The following is a 17,998-nucleotide window of genomic DNA, read 5'->3' as shown; positions in this document are numbered from 1 at the left end:
ACGACCAAGTGTTACGTATTTTCGCTTAGCGACCTCTAGCGGCCATGTAGAATAGCGCAAAACAAGACTTGAACCTGGCCCATCTGGTCGAAAGACGAGTGTTTATCTCATTGACATGATTTCTAATGAGTATTTTCTTTACTCTTTTTAGCGGACGGACACATGTGCCAACGCCACCTGGGCGCCATCGAAGAGCGTCTCTCACTTCACATTCTGAGGCAAATGGGTCTGGTACCAGAACATGTGGAGACCCGAGCTCTGTACAATCCGCTTCAGCCCGACATCGAACAGGTACTGTAGCTCCTCGTTCTACTTCCTGTTTACATCTCCTCCTCACTTCTGATTGGCTGGTTTGTCCCTCCTCGCAGGGACGTCTGATGATGTGGGTGGACCTGTTCCCCAAGTGTTTGGGACCACCTGGACCCCCCTTCAACATCACGCCACGCAAGGCCAAGAAGTAAGAACTCGCACAAAAGCAAGTTACTGATTTTGGTGTACACTCTCATTTCAATCTTTTCCGACCTTTATTCAGCCAAAGAAAATTTCACAGCACAACAACAAACTCAAATATCAGAAAAATTAGATAAATGGGTAGAGTAGCTAAAAATTGTTGCATTTAAATTAGGGGTGTCAAAATTAGCGTGTTCATTTTAAATTAATTTAAAGTTCTTTTAACGCCAATAATTTTTTAATTGCGCGATTAATGACCGCCCCTTACTTGGAAAGTACTGGGAGAATTCCAGTCGCAAGGCAGCAGGCACGTCCATGTCAATTTTTGCAGTGATAATTTTAATAATAATGCATATATGTGCGGAGACTGGGGTCAAGTTGTATTTTACAATTTTAAAAATGTGCAGAAGTTGCTTCTTGTTAAAGATTAGATAGCTCTGAATATGAAAAGAAAAATGCACTGAGCTGTCACTAGCATCTTACAAATGCAATTATGCCATCTAGTGGCATAAAAATTACCTAAACACAAATCAATACCACACTCCTTTTTTACAGTACAGTACATCTTTTTTTTTTTTTTTTTAACTCGATTTAATAAATTATTATGAAATTGTTGCCCTGCAATTGACTGGCAACCAGTTCAGGGTGTACCCCGCCTACTGCCCGAAGCCAGCTGGGATAGGCTCCAGCAACCTCCGCGACTCTTGTGAGGACAAGCGGTAAAGAAAATGGATGGATGGATTATGAAATTGTTGTATCAATGATTAAAAGATGCACCCATATTTTTATTAGTTTAACATTTTTTCCCCACTTTCATGTTCACAAGCATATAAAAACTTTTATTGAACATTTAGAACAGAACACTGCCATTGACGGCTATAGACGTCAAAAATTCATTTTAACTATTTGTATTAGTTTAACATTTTTCCCCACTTTTGTTAACAAGAGTATGAAAACCTAGAATTTTTTTGATTGTACATTTAGAACAGATATAAAATTTGTGATTGTGAGTTAACTAGTGAAGTCATGCAATTAATTATGATTACAAATTTTGATCACCTGACAAATTTTTAATAATGTTTGATTTTTTTATTTTAATTCATTCATTGCCATTGACGGCTGTAGACATAAAAAAAATAATTTTAACTATTTCTATTAGTTTAACTTATTTTTTCCCACTTTTGTTAACAAGGGTATGAAAACCTAGAATTTTCTTTATTGTTGATTTGGAACAGATATAGAATTTGTAATTAATCGTTAACTAGTGAAGTCATGCCATCAATTACAATTAAAAACATTATGTTAAAAATGTCGCCCCTAATTTTTTATAATCTTTTTTTTGAATGAATTTATGGCAGTGAATAAGTTAATCGTGAGTTAACTATTGAAGTTATGCGAATAATTATGATTAAAAAATGTAATCTCCTCCCACCCCTAATTTAAACGTTACTTCAGTAAACGGAGATGACGCAATATAATTTCCTGCGCGGCACACTTGGTTGGAAATCGCTGTTCTAACCAATAGACGTGCAGGTTCTTGCTGCGCTGCATCATCTGGAACACCAGCGACGTCATCCTCGATGACGTCAGCATCAGCGGGGAGAAGATGAGTGACATCTATGTGAAAGGGTAGGTGCGAAAAACCATGTCATCAAAGCCAGCCCATGTTGACCTCGGTGCCTGCGTCCGTTTCAGCTGGCTGGACGGACACGAGCACAACAAGCAGAAGACGGACGTCCATTACCGCTCGCTGGACGGGGAAGCTAACTTCAACTACCGATTTGTCTTTCCTTTCCTCTACTTGCCCGCCGAGCAGCTGTGCGTCATCGACAAAAAGGTGAGGAAGAGGACAGGAAGTGGTCGTCTGCGGAATATCGTGGTGTGACGCGCTTGTCTCCATCTGCAGGAACATTTTTGGAATCTGGACAAAGCTGAAGCTAAACTTGCTACCAGACTGACCATTCAGGTGTGGGACAATGACAAGTTCTCCTTCGACGACTACCTTGGTATTTACACACTATCATGAATGTGTGTGTGCATGTGTCACTTGTTCAGGAATTGAACCTACAACCTGCAATGACGTAGATTCAATCCCTTCCCGAGCTGCTGGCGCCTCATAAATGCTTCCTGGAAAAGGAGGCCGTATTCCCAGACTGCTACCTATTAAAGCACCTTAGAAAAATATTGAATTCATGCCGGGTGACATTAAGATGGTTTTAGCTAATTTTTGGCCCGAGCTTTGGCGCAAAATCTAGTTCGCAGTCACATGTGATAACCTCGCTCGCTCTTCTCTTTTCCACCGCGCTGGCAACTTGCTGCACTGTCAAAATTCCGCCTTTCTTCAATTCAAGCCTGACACCGCGCCAGCCAGCTTCGTCCCGGTGAATAACTGGCCGCTCGGCTCGTTTGTTCTTTCTTTGACCGAGACGCGAGGATGAGGAGAGCGAGAGGAGGACGATGAGGAATCCAGATTGTGATCTGTCACCATGTCGGTGCGCTGCGGCGTTTCCTGTCGCTCAGGTTTATTCGGCTCGTACTCTGCGCGGCGGCGCGGCCACCTCAAAGCATTTCTTCCATTCCGGCCTGTCTTCAGCTCATCAGCGCGACCGCTGCCTTTCTTCATGCTCCTGCTCGGTGTGAGGGTCAGACATTTTCCTACCGTCGAATACTCGGGAACCCTGGAAAAACGCTTCCAGTGGACGCGTCGTCTCTCTCCAGTCGTTCATCACGCCGCAATGCCTCCATATTTAACGTCAGCCCTGATCAAACTGCACTAACGTTCACCTCGGGATCCCTCAAAGGTCCGTAAATACGGAAAAAGGGGCTGACGCTGATCTCATTTTCCTTCATAATCCATAAAATCATCAGAAACAGCTTTGACCTTTCAAGGGAGACACGTTTCCAAGTCGGGATGCATTAAACGTCGCGCCACTCGCCGGCCATCTTGGAAATTCCTGTGGCGAGTGAGTGAGCGAATGAAAAAACATGAGCACACCAGGATGTTCCTTCACTTTTATTACCACCTGACAGCATCTCCGCAATCAGAGCTCTTCTGTCCGTTTTGCTTATCTTTTCCTTTTACGTTAGAATTGTATCTTCAGCATTTTCATCTTTTCATTGAATCATTCGTGGCCTCTGTAAAACAGTATGCATTTTCCCAAAATAGTACCAAAAAATGTTTTGCTTTGCCTTCAGGTCACCTGGTGATGGATCTGAACCGCATGATACGTCCCGCCAAGTCGCCGGAGAAGTGCGAGCTGCGTCTACTGGAGCAGCCGGCCGACCCGCGGGCGTCTCTGTTCGAGCAGAGGACCGTCAAGGGATGGTGGCCCTGCGTCCGCGACCAGGACGGCCAGAAACTCCTCGCTGTGAGCCAATGAGCACGCAGACCCCGCTTTGATATTCTATATAAATATATCATCTCAATAGTGACGTAGATCTCTGTGTATATTTGATCTATGTTTTTCCCCCGAGATACTTGTGACATGTTTGTGACGTGTGGTGGCCCCGCAGGGGAAGGTGGAGATGTCGCTGGAGATCGTGACGGAGCAAGAAGACGAGGAGAGACCAGCCGGGCTCGGCCGAGACGAGCCCAACATGAACCCCCACCTGGAGGAACCTCGGTGAGTGCAAACAGAAAAGACCGAGCTTCAAAAAAACAAACAAAAGTAATCAAATGAGGAAAAAAACAGAATAAAAATTTTAAAAAGTAATGAGATGAGGAATATTTTCTTTTAATTTTGTCCTCTCAGGCGTCCCGAGACCTCCTTCCTGTGGTTCTCCTCCCCTTACAAGACAATGCGGTTCATCCTGTGGAGGCGCTTCAAGTGGTTCATTGTCCTTTTCCTCATCCTCTTCCTCATCCTCCTCTTCCTTGGCGTCTTCCTCTACTCCTTCCCGGCAAGTTGGCGGCTGTTTTCCGAATCTTTCACTCATTCCCTAATTCCCTATCACTCTATTAGTAATTTTATATAGCAGTAGATGGTAGTTCAGTAAAATGTCTACTCAAAATCCCTATGTAGTCATTAGTAGGAATGTGACAATATTGTGATACTTTGTCTCCCGATCGATTATCAATATGCCTACGCCAAGTATCGATATTTGTATGTAATATGCAGCCGCTATAGCAGCTCCATTGTTCGTCACTTATTGAGCAATTACTTGGTAGGCCACTAGGGGGAGCGCCTCATAAGAGTGGCGGGAAAATGTAGGGAAGTCTCCAGGAGAAGAAGACTCATGAGCTTACTTTTACTCGTGTAAGACATTTTTCTGTCCAGCAAGTGACTCAGTTCTGCATACGTTTCTATGAAAAATGTGTATTATATCTTCAATTTTAAAGTTTTAAAACATATTTTATGCTTGGACTTTTTGAAGCACACAATTTCTGAGGAATATTAATATTGGTTTAATTGGATTTAATATTTAAGTAATTGTATTTATTTATTTACTTTTGCAATGTTACACAGTAAATTGTCAGTTTATAAAATTAACCAAATGGCAATGTGACAGACAGACTAACATGACAATAGTGTTTAAGAAAGACACAAATTTGTTCACAGAAAGTTGTCTCTGTTTAATAGACATTTGTATTTGTTTAAAAAAATACACACTAAATTACTCACTGTGAAGAAGACATCAGTTTTAATATTGTGTTTCAGTGACAGTACAAAAAGAAACTATTTTCTTATTGAAAAAACATCAGTTTTTGTCTTGATTAGTTTATCGTAGATTATCGTGGATTTTTTTCCTGATTTATATATCGATAATCTTGGTATCGTCATATCGTGAGATAATTGTTAACGTGAGCCTTCTATTGCATATCGTATTGTATCGTGAGGTACCCAGAGGTTCCCACCCTTAGTGATTAGGGAGTAGGGAATGAGTCAACGGTTCCAATCATTCTCTCATTCCCTACTTCCTAATCAATAAATAAAGATTTTATATAGCCGGCAATATACAGTGGACCAGGCTGGCCACAAATAGATATACCAAAATTAAATACAATACTGTCTGGTGTGCACGACTTGGCCACCAGGTGGCAGTATAAAGTCATGCAGACACACGAAGAAGAGTTAACTCAACAGCTGTTAAGTAACTCAGGAACTGCACTTATATTAGTTTATTTTTTTCAGAAGATAAAGAATATATGCCTGTGAGTATTATGTTATGATATGAAACTGTCTGAAATATTAAATGGGAACGTTCCACCCCTTAGCAGCCTTTTTAAGTAAATATTCAAACAGCATTACAAAATGGCAACACATTTTCTAGGGCGCTTTAGGGAATGATTGCCAAACAGCCTGTTGAAAGTCTAATTGTCTGTCTTTGTCTTCATGAATCACAGAACTACGCTGCCATGCGGATGGTGGGCCCGTTTGGACCGGCCAGGGTAGCAGAGTGACCCCAAAGAGAATCCTCCTACCAGAAACTGAAGTCGTGACGCGCGCTCGTCTCGTCTGCGTCACGCTCGTCTCCCTCGTGGCGTCTCTTCATCTCTCTTTCCGTTTCATGCGCTCCTCTCATGTGCGCTCACGCAGCGAGGCGGGCGAAGGAAAAGCAGCCAGCAGAAGCTGAACGGCTGCCACGGAATCGGAGATGGATTCTGATGTTGCGAGCGCCTGCTGCGACGCCTTCGACTCGTTTCGCTGTGGCGAGGAGGAAAAGTTCCAAACGGACTCGTTATTCTCTTTGAATGCCAATCGCGGGCGCTGCTGCGTTCGTGCGAAATTCTCAGATCTTCGTTTCCTCTTCCTCTTCCCCTCAGATGCTTCTTTTTCCTCTTCATCATCATCATCAGCAGCAACTGCAAAGGTGGATCAAGCCACTGATGGAAAAGTTAGTCTGTGAACTCGACCCGAGTGGAAAAGTTGACTTAGTCGCCCCGCAGGCAAAGAGCGAGTGAGCCTTGTAAACAAAAGTCCCATTGAGTACTCAAACATTGGAAAGACTTTTGGTACCCTGTTGACGTGCCACGTCCGAACCCGGTGCCGCTTGATGGTTCGGCCGTCTCGCTGCTTCAGCTTCCTTTCACTCTCTTCCGTTTCATTATACGTATCTCCTTCATTTATGCAAACTTATCTTACGTGCCTTGAGTCTGCTTGAAGCTACTTGAAGAAAATACACTGTGAGGGAAATTGGGCTCTAATCTTAACAGGTGAATTTAATTTGACATGCTGTAAAGCTTTTAATGCACACGTCCCAACTGTCAAAATTTATTCTAAATTTGACACATAGAGACTAGTTTTGTTTTCAATTTTGCCTATTTGAATGGAAAATTGAAACTCGACTGTCACCTGTCAATCAAACACCGCTACTACATCCTGGAAAAATGGATGCTAGTGCATCTAGCATATTTTAAGCCTACACATAAATTTGAGCGTCTGACGGCTGAAATATATCCCATTGAAGGAGTCATCACGGGCCTTTTCCTGGCCATGACAACGAGGCACTCTAAAGCAGCCACGCCATCCATAGTTCTGTCTTTGTAGATTTATAGCACTTATATTTAAAGTTAACATATCTAATGTATTTACTATTTAGGAACAAATTTCGAAATTGACCTAACAGTGTCTTTAACGCCTAAGCTCCCAAAAACAAATAAATATGTTCTATTTTAAATATTACCATTACCAAAGACGTATATTTTTTTTGTTTTTTATGTTAGAGCATACAGAAGGCTTTGATGCAGCCTCTGAACTGAAAAGAATGGTTGAAGCAACGGTAGTTATTACAAAAGCGGCCAGCAGGTGGCAGCAGAGTATAAGAGATCAACCAGGGCCATGTTGCAAAAAGCTCTTTTCCCCACAGTTTTAAACAGATTTGTGAATAATGATGAAACTTAGCTATATTCTAATGCTAATTGCTGCAAAATGAAAACAGATACAAATGTGCTTTTTTTCCTGATGAAAGAAGACTTTCATCTTTATTTTGGTAGGTTCCATGTTTTTACAGCAATAGAACACAATATTGTGTGGGCCTTGCAAAATCCGTCATAAGCCAGTAAAACAGCTGGGAGGAGGTTGCTTCAGTGAAAATGGCTGGGAGTCAATGAGTTAATTGCCAATTCTGGTTGAACCAGGAAATATATTGGTCTAGTCGTCAAACACCTGTTGTGAAAAAAAGTAGTGAATAAAAAGTTTGACGTCTCTTCAAAAGTTAAGAGAAGGCCAGATTAAGTTCACCTTGTATAGATTGTAGTGAATTGTACGTCCACAGCTGAGCAGCCCAATATCCCTAACTTTTTGTGCATAGTCCGTCTCCATGGCAACATACAGGGACACACCCTAAATGTTTTTGTCTTAGCAGTATGATCAATAAAGTTTGACTTGACAGCACTGGCTCCTGTTCTGACCTGACCTGGTTGTGAACTCCCAGACAAACTCTCGGGAGTGATTTGTGTCCGGAGCTCCCAGCGCTCCAAATGAGCCTTCCCCGCCTCGCCTTTCCTCTCCATGCCTGGCGCTACCACATCCGGCCTCATCCTCGGCCGCTCGCCTCGTCCTTGTCTCGTCTTGGGTTTCGCCCTCGTCCTCGGGGCGTTGTTATGGTCATCGTGAACTGCAGGTGAACCGCCGACCGCAGTGCTTGTGCATGTGCGTGTGTGTTGGCGCGGTGTGGGTGGGCTGCGGTGGGGATCTGTCTTCGCTCCTCTGGCTCCCACTTTTGTCGACCTTCACCCGCTTCCTCCTCCTTCTCTGCGATGTCGCCTCTCCGCCTCGTCCTCGTCCTCGCGCCTCCTCTTTTCACCTATGAACTTGTTGTATGTTTCCGCCATTGATTTTTGTGGAACGTATCTACTGTGTCTATTATGGAAAGTTGCCTTCAGAGCAATTTGGCATTAATCCATTTTAACAAAATAGGCTTACTCATATGTATATAACCTATTTTTTTTCTAAAACCCCCAACTTTTAATCCTGAGGCAACTTAATACCACACGGCTCCCGCGAAATGAGCAAGAGGTTCACCAAACTGTTCCCAAGAGTTAATAGATTTGTTCTCAAGCTATTTTTTTACACTCAAAATGTGTAAAAAAAATCATATGTGAGGACGGACCAATAGTGTCAATTTATGAAAAGAAACAACTTGTGACATCACACATTATCTTTTGTGTTTAAAGTGCCAAGATCAAGTCATGGCTGTGGTTTAAAAATATATGTTGGTGTCCCTCTGGGTTGCGTTTTAGGTACCTTAAAATCCAAATCATCTTCTCATTATCAGCGTTCCTCCTCACAAATCCCCCACGGATGGGTCAGGGTCGACCAGATGTGGTGGAAAATGGCTGTGGGCGAGTGCACGTTGTTTGGTTCTCACCTCTAACATATGAGGAGACCGGCAACATCAAACGTTTGCGGCTCGTAAAAACGTGAGGTAGCGATGTCAGCATCGCATAACACATGATGACATCAGCCGGCAAACACGATGAGACGTCAAGCAGATGTGTTTCACGAGAAGTAAAACATCTTTACGCACGTCGTTAGCAGCGGTAAGTAATATACTCTTCTTGAGAAGTATGATCAAAATAATCTGGTCGGAGTACTGATTCAACTCCTTTACTAGAAAGGGCAGATGTCCGTTTTCAAATGTAGGAACGAAGAATAGAAAGTGGTCAGAAAATAAATTTGGCAAGTACAGATGCCTGAAGATCTACTTAAGTACAGTTAGTAAATGTTTGTACAGTAACTAAGTATTTGTAATAGCGAACGGCTGCTTTCCAATGTCACATATCGGTGTGATGAGCTTGTGTTCTTTGTTTCCTGCTGTCTAGCATTTTCCACGCCATGTTCCTCTCATTAGTCCTCGTGTTAACTGGCGGGCAGGAATGCTCGCTGGGAAAAAGCTGTATAATTTAACAAGATTGTTAATCACAGGATTGTTGCAGCGTGAAGTCAGAGCGTGGCCTGGGCCCGCCGCCGCCTCGCCTCACTCACCTCTTCCTCTGGGTCATCCCGAACTGTGGCAGGCCCAGACTTCAAGAAGGCCCTCTAAATAAAGATCACAGGAGTGACGCCAATGGCTCCTTCCTGTGACACCCCCCACACCCCTCCATCTCCTCCAAAATGGCACAATCCTGGAATTTTCCCATGCCTTGACCTTCGCCCCTTTGCCGCCGGTTATGGAACAATCATGAGAGTCCAGGACGGCTTTATTCTGAAGGGACTTTTTAAAAGAAAGCTGCTGCAAATGAACAAAATGTCAGACACACGGGTCCACTTCCTGCATGGGACAGGAAGTCGTGCAAGGTGACAAAAAACATCCCGCTTTTCATGATTTTCCAGTTAATTAAATGCTAGCACAGTCATGGCAGTGGGAGTTGGAATCTTTTTCCTTCTTTCTCTTACACACACACAAGCTCACTCACAAAGCAATGGTGGGAAGCATTATTTGTAATTATTGAAGTAAAATTTTCAGGTATCTGTACATGGGTAGGCTATATCTTTCACACAACTATTTATTTTTACGCCCAGAATTTGAAAACATCTTCGTATTTCTTTTCCTTACGTTGTCAAAATACTTTTTTTTTTTTTTTTTAGACCTTCAAAGTATATTTTTGTATTTCGTTTTTATTTTACATAGACACAGCTTCACCACTTTTTGTAAAAACAAGCTGAGACATCATTGGCGATTCCAATTTGGCATCAGTAATTACATTTAAGGAACTAAATGAAGGCTATTATGTTTGGATCAACGTGGAAATTAAGTGTGAGTAGGGTAAAAAAAATATTTATTGGATGTTTAATGTGCATATGTTGGTCTTATTGTGTGTTCACACTTGCACAATCTACCCGCATTGTAAACTTGTGTCGTGCTGTGATGATTGCTCTATAAATGTGAGTAGTCATCGTTGTTTGTCACGTACATCCCCCCCCACCCCCGCCCTGCCTCCTCCCGCAGCACCAATGCACTGCTGAGAATTTCCGCGAGAGGGCACAAATTTGCCTTTGTAGCGTTGTTGCGGTCAGTCATGTGATCAGAAGAAGAAAGTCACGCCCAAAACAATCCCACGTACACTTTAGGACAGGTAAGCAAACGTTCTGAAGTAATTAAAAACGTGACAACACAATTGAAGCATTTAAAAGGGAGTCACTTTTACATGAACATGGGCATTAATTACGCTTATTATGTGACGCAGCTGTGACTGTTCAAAATGACGTTTTAAAACATGGAAAATGTCAACATGACGTAGGTAATATAGATAACGTATGGTTTGTAAATGGCTTCCGTGTGAATACTGTGTCTTTGATTTCCCCAAAACAAGAGTAAAAATACATTTCAGTGAGTACAATGCGAAGTGCTTATTTTGCCGTGACTGGCGTTATTTTGCCGTAAATTGCGCATGACCAGTACAAATTCTGCGCCGATAGTTGTGAATCAGTTCGTGACGTAGGGGCTAGAGTGGTTGCCTACGGGTTCAAATATATTCAAATATACAGTATATATATATACTATATATACTGTCTTCTTCTTATTATTATTATTAAATATACTATGCTCTAAAATGAACCGTTTTGTAACACGTGTCTATTAAATAAATGAACATTATGCTGTTGAGACTGACAATGCCCTCGACCACATCTGTCTCTTTTCACAAAGTTTGTAATTTGTTTTGTCACTGAAAATACGCTGTTTTCAGCATTACCAGCTACTAGTGCTAAATATATTTTAGGGGCCACAAGCTATCAATTTGTCTTGTGCTAAAAATGATCCAATACTATACTAGCACAATGAATCATGGGATATATTGCTTAGTGACCATTAGCTTTCATTGGCGGTTTCCTGGCATGTACATTATTTGAGGCCGGACAGATTGACTTTGCTGCGATATAGAATAAAAATTAAAAGGGTTGTCTCGCACTGGGTGCCATTCAAGCTCGGGTCGACACTGATGCATTGTGGGACACATTGAAGACACTATATAGGGAATAACTCGTGACACATTCCAACAGCACTACAACATGGCAAACTCACGATATAGGGCACTATATATAGTGGATAGGGAGTGATTCCCAACACAGCCTAAATGTTTGGAGCCATAATGGCGCCTCAAAGGGTTGGGAAGGCCGCCAGCGCCATGATGCCATTTCCTGTTCGCCGCACTTTTCTTTTAATTTGCTCGTCTGCATTTTTTATAACTGACTTTACTGTGTGTGTGCGTGCGCGCGTGTACTCTTAAGCACTGCAGCTGTAAGACTACAAGGACCATTGTGGCTCCGATGCACCCCCCACTGTGAGTGTCAAGACCCCTACACACACACACACAACCACACGTTTAATTTAATTGATGTAAGGTTTAATAGTAAACGTAGTGTGTGTGTGGTCACCTTGTAGTACCCACGCACACGTGCACACACGCACACACACACACATCTTTGATGTGGTAGACAGGCCTCTCACTGGTCCTTGGCAGCGGTCCAGCAGCCAATCAGAGTCCTTGGCCAATTAGAGGAGGCAGGTTAAATGTGTCTGTGTTAAATTAGAATAAAAGCACCTCTATTTCAAATGACAAACACAATACAGTAAAAAAAAAAGAAAAAGAAAAGAAAGAAGATTACCACTTTTATTTCTTTTTTGGGGGTGGACAAAACTAAAGTATTTGTCACAAAAAAAAAAGACTGCAGTAGCTAGCGTCAAACTTGATGGTGAACATCATCAATAAAGTTCAGAGTGCAGGATTTGATTATTTCATATTTTCTATATGTTTAAAATAAAGTATCTCGAAGTACGACCATAATGACCAATATTAAAATAGAGTGGTGTAGTCGGCCTAACTGTTGAGAAATGTAAAATGAGACAGAGGTTTTATTTACAAAAAGTGTCGTTTTATTAGATTCACAGAAAATGTATTGGACTTAAAAGTTAAATACAACTAAACTGTACTTAACATTTGAACATTTACAAGACTACAAACAGTCTGAATAAATAATTTAGTGATTCTTTTGCGTACCACTAGAGGGAGCCATGAACCACTAGTGATACGAGCGCCACACTATCACTGTTTTACACTAATATAGACAGTTCTAAAAAACATATTTCCAAAATTTTTGTCATTTGAAATGCGTTTGTTCACAACAGAGGGCAACTTAAGGCGTACACGTCCTGTTTGCTGGCTTCCTTTTTGGTCCACGCGCACCGACGTCCAGGTGAAAGGACTCCTCCAGACCATGTCAAGTGGAGGGGGCGGTGCTTTTGTTACAGTTTCAAGAGCGGGCCCAGTTAATTTTTTACAGGCCACCAACAATATAGCCTTTCTTCCTGCGGGGAATGGGAGCCATATGGAGGCGCCGTTACTGTACCTGCAAACTCGCACAGACGCCACATTGTACTGTACAATGGCGACGGAGAACAGGATGGCGTAGGAAGCGGTTTTTGGTGTGTGTGTGTGTGTGTGTGTGTGTGTGTGTGTATGTGATGTGCAGCTTAACACCCTTTTTTAAGGTGATTTATTAGTCTTCTCGGACTGACGTGAAACGTGCACGCAGGCGTCCCGCCGGCTCGGGACTCAGCAGCTCTGCGGGCGAGAAACTTGATGATGAAAGCGCGGGAGGGGGGCAGTGACACACCCAACTTGTGATAATAAGGTGCTACTTTACGGCTCCGTCCAGGGTCAAAGGTGCTTAGAGAGAGGGATTTAGTGACTTGCTAATGCTCAGCTAATCAATATTTTTTATTGGCGTAGTAAATCAAAAGGCGTCGCGTGAAGTGGGGGTGTTCATTCATGACGCATCGCTGGATTGCAATCTATTTGTTTGGCTCGTCAAGTCCAAATATGACATCATCTTTTTATGACTAGAAAAATCCCGCCCGCCATGGCACCTAAGTGCTGTCACCGTATGATGGATGGACGCTGCAGACAGACACGGCGAGGGCGGGGACACTTTTCGGTGCGCCAAGCTCGCCCCGAAGAGGTCAAAACGCAGCGATGACATCATCCGCGTGTCTGTGAAGGTTAATGGGCCACAACAAAGCGAGTGACAAGGGACTTTGGGATTTGGCTGAGGCCGGAGTGCATGTTAGAATTGACAATTTTGCTTAAAGCGGAAGCCAACCCAAAACTTTTCTTGTCAATAATATGTTTTTTCCCCCACACTCGTCGAAACAGAGTATTCTGATTTATATTGATATTGATTGATTTTGTTGCTTAATTCATATTCCACAAATGGAATATGAATTAAGCAACAAAATCTTCCTGTTTTTAGCCATCTCAAAGGCCGCCCATTTTGCCACTTACCGTTGACTGAAAATGACATCACAGTTGTTCAGAGCTCAGGTAACAACCAACCAATCACAGCTCAAACAGGTGAGCTGGGATTGGATCTGGTTTTGGTTGTGACGTTCGCAAGCTGAGCCGTGATTGGTCGTTACATGAGCCGTGAGCAGCTGTGATGCCATTTTCAGTTGACAGCAAGTGGTTAAATGGCTGCCACGGAGATGGATAAAAGCGGGTGGATTTGGCTGCTTAATTCATATTCCATAATACTATGTTTACACTAATCGGGCAGCATAAAACATATTGTTAAGGAAATTTTGGGGTAGATTTCCCCTGTAATAGCAAATTATCGCATCATTCACCGATTCGCTGCTTATGTGATCAGGCCAAAGAAATAAAAGGGCTATTTTTCTTCAGTAAAACATGCAACAAAGTTTTTTTTTTTTTGGTGCAATTTAATGTCAAGCTACCGCTAGTGAATCAACTCCAAACGTGATGACATCATTTCACGTCTGCTATTTTCCCATCTTTGGTTTTCCTCGTGCGAATGGTTCACTTGCGTAGAAAAGGAGAAGTGGCCTGTTGTGTCTTCCGCGCACATGTGGAAATATGTTTGTGATTAACGTGGTCATCATTCATGGTCGCATGCGGCTGATGTTTTGCGTACACACACACACACACACACACACACACACACACACACACACACACAAGAAGTTTAATTCTTCTGTACTCACCGCAAACATTTAGCTTGTGTGAGTTCCTTGCTCTCCCAATGTTGACATTGATTGCCGTTTGTTTTTCTGTTTGTAAACTTTTCCCACACTTTCTTTCGTTTTTCACCGCGTGACGCCAAACTTCCGCGTGGAAGGAAGGTGTGCAATTGGCAGGCGGCGTCCCTCGTGACCTTGCAATGAAGGACTGTGAGTGCGCGAGCGTCTGGCGGCAGATGCCGTCAAACGCTCACGTTTGTCTCCAGCATGTGAGCGTCACGCTTGATGATTGAGTCCATTTGTTGTCCATCGCGGCGCAGGAAGGAGCTCCTTGGCCCCGCGGCCTTGGACGCGCACAGAGGAGGAGGCGAGGGAGGAATGCGCGAGGAAATGAGAAAAGAACTCGGAGATGAAAGTCGCGAGAACAAACATGTTCGTCGGAAGGATTTCGGACAGGCCGCCTCCTCATCGTCCCACCTGGATTAAGACGAAGAGTTCGCCATCCAAATCACTTCATCACTCCGAGCTTCAACGGCGGCTTGGAAAATGTCAAATATGAAAGACGAAAGTTCTCATTTCCTCCCGAATGGACTTCTCGGAGTCTTACGCGGAATGCTAATGATTCGTTTTAGCCTCGGGAAGGGGCGGAGGTGGGGGGGCATTCAATAGCTGCATTCAAAGGTTTCATAAAGGAGGGCTCAACTTGATTCTTTGACCTCTTTTGATACCTCACTGATGTCATGTGACCTATTCAATGACCTCAAACGTGTCCTCTTTGTCCGTCTCCTCCCGCTCGGTCCTCATTTTCATTTCCTCCGTCTTGGTCGCGGCGAAAATCAACATCAGACAGACGCGCGCAGAACAAGACTTTGGCAAAAGTGTTTACGTCTCCCCCCCTCTTGTCTCCCAACAGGATCCACATGTGCCTTTGACTCGTTCCCACGTGGTGAGGACATGCCACGCTACACTTCCACCCTGTGTCAGGTCAGCACTTTTCTTTCCATTCACTTGATTGAGATATCGCATAAACACGCTTACGCACCCAGCAGCCGTCAGCTACTGTGTAGCGTGCCCTCTGCTAGCATGTTCGCGGCGTGCTACTTTCACCCCATGTTTTATTTGGTTGGCGTCGCGATCCGGACAGTCGCCAGGGCAACCTTGCCGCTTATAAATGGAAGCGTAGATGGAGTGGAGGTGTAATTACGCGGTCCATCTTCTCCGTGTGTCAAAGGGTCAACCCGGGACAAGAGCCCTGCGTGCCCGCAAGAAATGAGTAAGCGCGGCGTCCGAGGCTGTGTTAGGAATATAGGGCGGTCGCCATTTTGTTTTGCTGTTCTAATGTGGGTGTCACGCGAGGTGCGGAATCTGGATCCAAAAGCAGACAGGACAAGCTAAAGAACTCTTTACATCTTTAAATCCAAAAATACAAAGTAACAACAAAGAGCTGGGCTGGATGCAGATGGCCTCGAAGAAAGAACTTGACAAAGAAACCTTGACCAACAAACGTCGGAATACTGACATACGAAGAAACCTTGATGAGTAAAGTGTCACTGAGCAACTCCAGCTGGGGCCCCGCTCAATTCTCTATGACAGAATAAAGGCCTATATAACAAAATAAGAGTGCCAAATAAAGGACAATAGCAACTGCTTAGCAACCAACAACACCACAAGACACCTAAAAAAAAATAAAGTTGGTTCAAAAGTAACTCAAATTGGATCAAAAAGGGAGCGACCCAACTTTATAAATTATTAATTTGACCTAAAAAATTTGATTATTTTGTGGGTTATTCATTTGACCCAACTTTTGGGTTGAATAAATAACACAAAAAGTTTGGGTTATTTTTGACCCAACTGTTATAAGAGTATCTCAACTCAGAAGAATTTTGTGACAATCCCTGTGTAGTGATTAGCGAGTCGGGAATGATGAATGATTCCGAACACAGAGTTCGGAATCATTCATCATTTCCGATTCTCCAATCACTACTCAGGGATTTTTAGTTGACTTTTTTTAGTGAAGATTCGTCGTTGCTTCCTGGTAGAGCCGCCACCGCCGCCGCCCTCCTCCTCTTCCTCCCCCCCGACACCCGGTTGCCACGACCGCAGATTTATCCTAGAACAAGAGGCCATTGAAAACTCATCAAGTGTTTTCGGAGCCAAGGCCCCGGAGATGACTCTCAATATTTCCCAGCGTGCTTCACTCCACGCCAGCAAGCAGACATTTTGGGGAGCTGCAACGTGTCCGAGAGTGTTTGATGGCGGCACGGCGTTTGTTTTGACAACTTCCCCAATCAGCGGCCTGTTTGTTGCCGGCCGTTGCCACGGCAACCTGCCGAGGGTCGCAGTGGCCGCCTGTATCAATCAGGCACAGACGGACCTGTTAGCGGAGCGCCGTGTAAAAGTGGGCTTATTATTGGATGGCACGCGCTTCAAAGATGCGCTGCTGCGTTGTGTTACCATGAGAACTGGGAGGATGAATTCATGGGGGGAACATCAGCAAATGGTTTGGAAAAGGATTGTAAGGATCTGTCAGGGGGGCGGAAAAAAACCTTTTCAACCTCTCACATGCTCGACCGCCCCCCAAAATGGGTTGTCTGCCCCCTCTTTGAGGAACCCACCAAAACCTCCGCTCGGTCGCCGTAATTATGGGCAACTCGGTTTGTGGGGCATCTTTATAAATCACCCAAAGCACAAAATATTCCAGGCGACATCTCGTAAACAACAACGCTCGGTTCCGTTCAACTCGAGCTTTGATGGTTTTATGAGCGCCATCTGACTTTCCCCTCGGGACATGACGCAACATGTCGGCTTGTGGCTGTGAATTGACGACCAAAGACGTTTGTCTTCTCATCCTACAGGGTTCCGTTCCACTTATGTCGCTCGGGTTAATGCGCAGAATGGAAACTCAAGCAAAGCGTCGCCTCCGATCCGGCCTGATAAGCCACACAAAGAGTCGGGATGTAATGACGGGCATTACGCGCCGCTGATAGCATTGAGCGACGTCAATAGAAACGAGGAGAAAGGACGGGGAGACGGACCGGACGATAGCAGGGGGTTCGGGTTTCGTGGCTTTCATGAGAAGGGAGCATTTCGGGAGTGCGGACTCAACATAGTGAAATCATTAAGTCGTGGCGAATCCTCACTCCTCTGTTTTTCTTGCTCGCGCCCGTAAATGTCGCTGTTTAATCACCGCGCGGAGCAGGTGCAGCGCGCACCTCTAAACCAACAGGGAATGTTTGCACGGGTCGCCCGGCCATCGATCAGAAGGGGCGTGACTGACAGGGTGCGAAACACACACCCGCCAGCGCGCTCTCGACTTGTTTTCACTGGGCCCGTCGGAGGAAATGGCCGAGGGTTGCAGACGGGCTAATGAGAGGCGTCGCGCAGCTGATTGGGAGGCCGCAAGCCATCAAATGAAGCGTAGCGCCTCTTCTATGGAGCGCTTGCATTGACGCGTGTCCCCGCTCGCTGCTTTTGCTACTGCTGGAATATTCATGGCAACTAGTAAAAATGATCTTCCCCACAATTTTTCCACTGCCGAGCAATCATTAAAAACAACTTTTGGCGCGTAAGATTCAAGACAATCAGTAATTAAAATACAATTCCACTTATAGTTCATGTGAAGTGAAAATAA

At 44.0% G+C, this 17,998-nt stretch overlaps 1 protein-coding gene and 1 long non-coding RNA gene across 7 annotated transcripts in view; both read left to right on the top strand.

Moving 5' to 3' along the window:
• Window positions 1–7,784, top strand: part of dysf (dysferlin, limb girdle muscular dystrophy 2B (autosomal recessive)) — a 30,988-nt gene extending 23,204 nt beyond the window's left edge. For 5 of the 6 annotated variants that reach the window (XM_077543854.1, XM_077543856.1, XM_077543852.1 and 2 more), the window contains 9 exons: window positions 152–291; window positions 369–457; window positions 1,984–2,079; window positions 2,146–2,287; window positions 2,357–2,456; window positions 3,646–3,818; window positions 3,964–4,073; window positions 4,203–4,350; window positions 5,795–7,784. In XM_077543854.1, the coding sequence (XP_077399980.1) occupies window positions 152–291; window positions 369–457; window positions 1,984–2,079; window positions 2,146–2,287; window positions 2,357–2,456; window positions 3,646–3,818; window positions 3,964–4,073; window positions 4,203–4,350; window positions 5,795–5,851 (1,055 nt within the window). In that variant the 3' untranslated portion in view covers window positions 5,852–7,784. Of the gene's footprint in view, window positions 1–151; window positions 292–368; window positions 458–1,983; window positions 2,080–2,145; window positions 2,288–2,356; window positions 2,457–3,645; window positions 3,819–3,963; window positions 4,074–4,202; window positions 4,351–5,794 lie in introns of those variants that run through there. The other variant, XM_077543857.1, reaches the window with a different exon arrangement.
• A 2,617-nt stretch (window positions 7,785–10,401) lies between these two features.
• Window positions 10,402–17,998, top strand: part of LOC144035362 (uncharacterized) — a 43,709-nt gene continuing 36,112 nt past the window's right edge. Inside the window, exons 1-2 of the long non-coding RNA XR_013288428.1 lie at window positions 10,402–10,468; window positions 15,281–15,351. This is a non-coding gene — a long non-coding RNA (uncharacterized LOC144035362). The remainder of the gene's footprint in view (window positions 10,469–15,280; window positions 15,352–17,998) is intronic.

Source organism: Vanacampus margaritifer, chromosome 15 (assembly GCF_051991255.1).
Source record: "Vanacampus margaritifer isolate UIUO_Vmar chromosome 15, RoL_Vmar_1.0, whole genome shotgun sequence".
Lineage (NCBI taxonomy): Eukaryota > Metazoa > Chordata > Actinopteri > Syngnathiformes > Syngnathidae > Vanacampus > Vanacampus margaritifer.
Note: the sequence above shows the minus strand (reverse complement) of the source record. Positions and strands in the feature narration are given on the sequence as shown.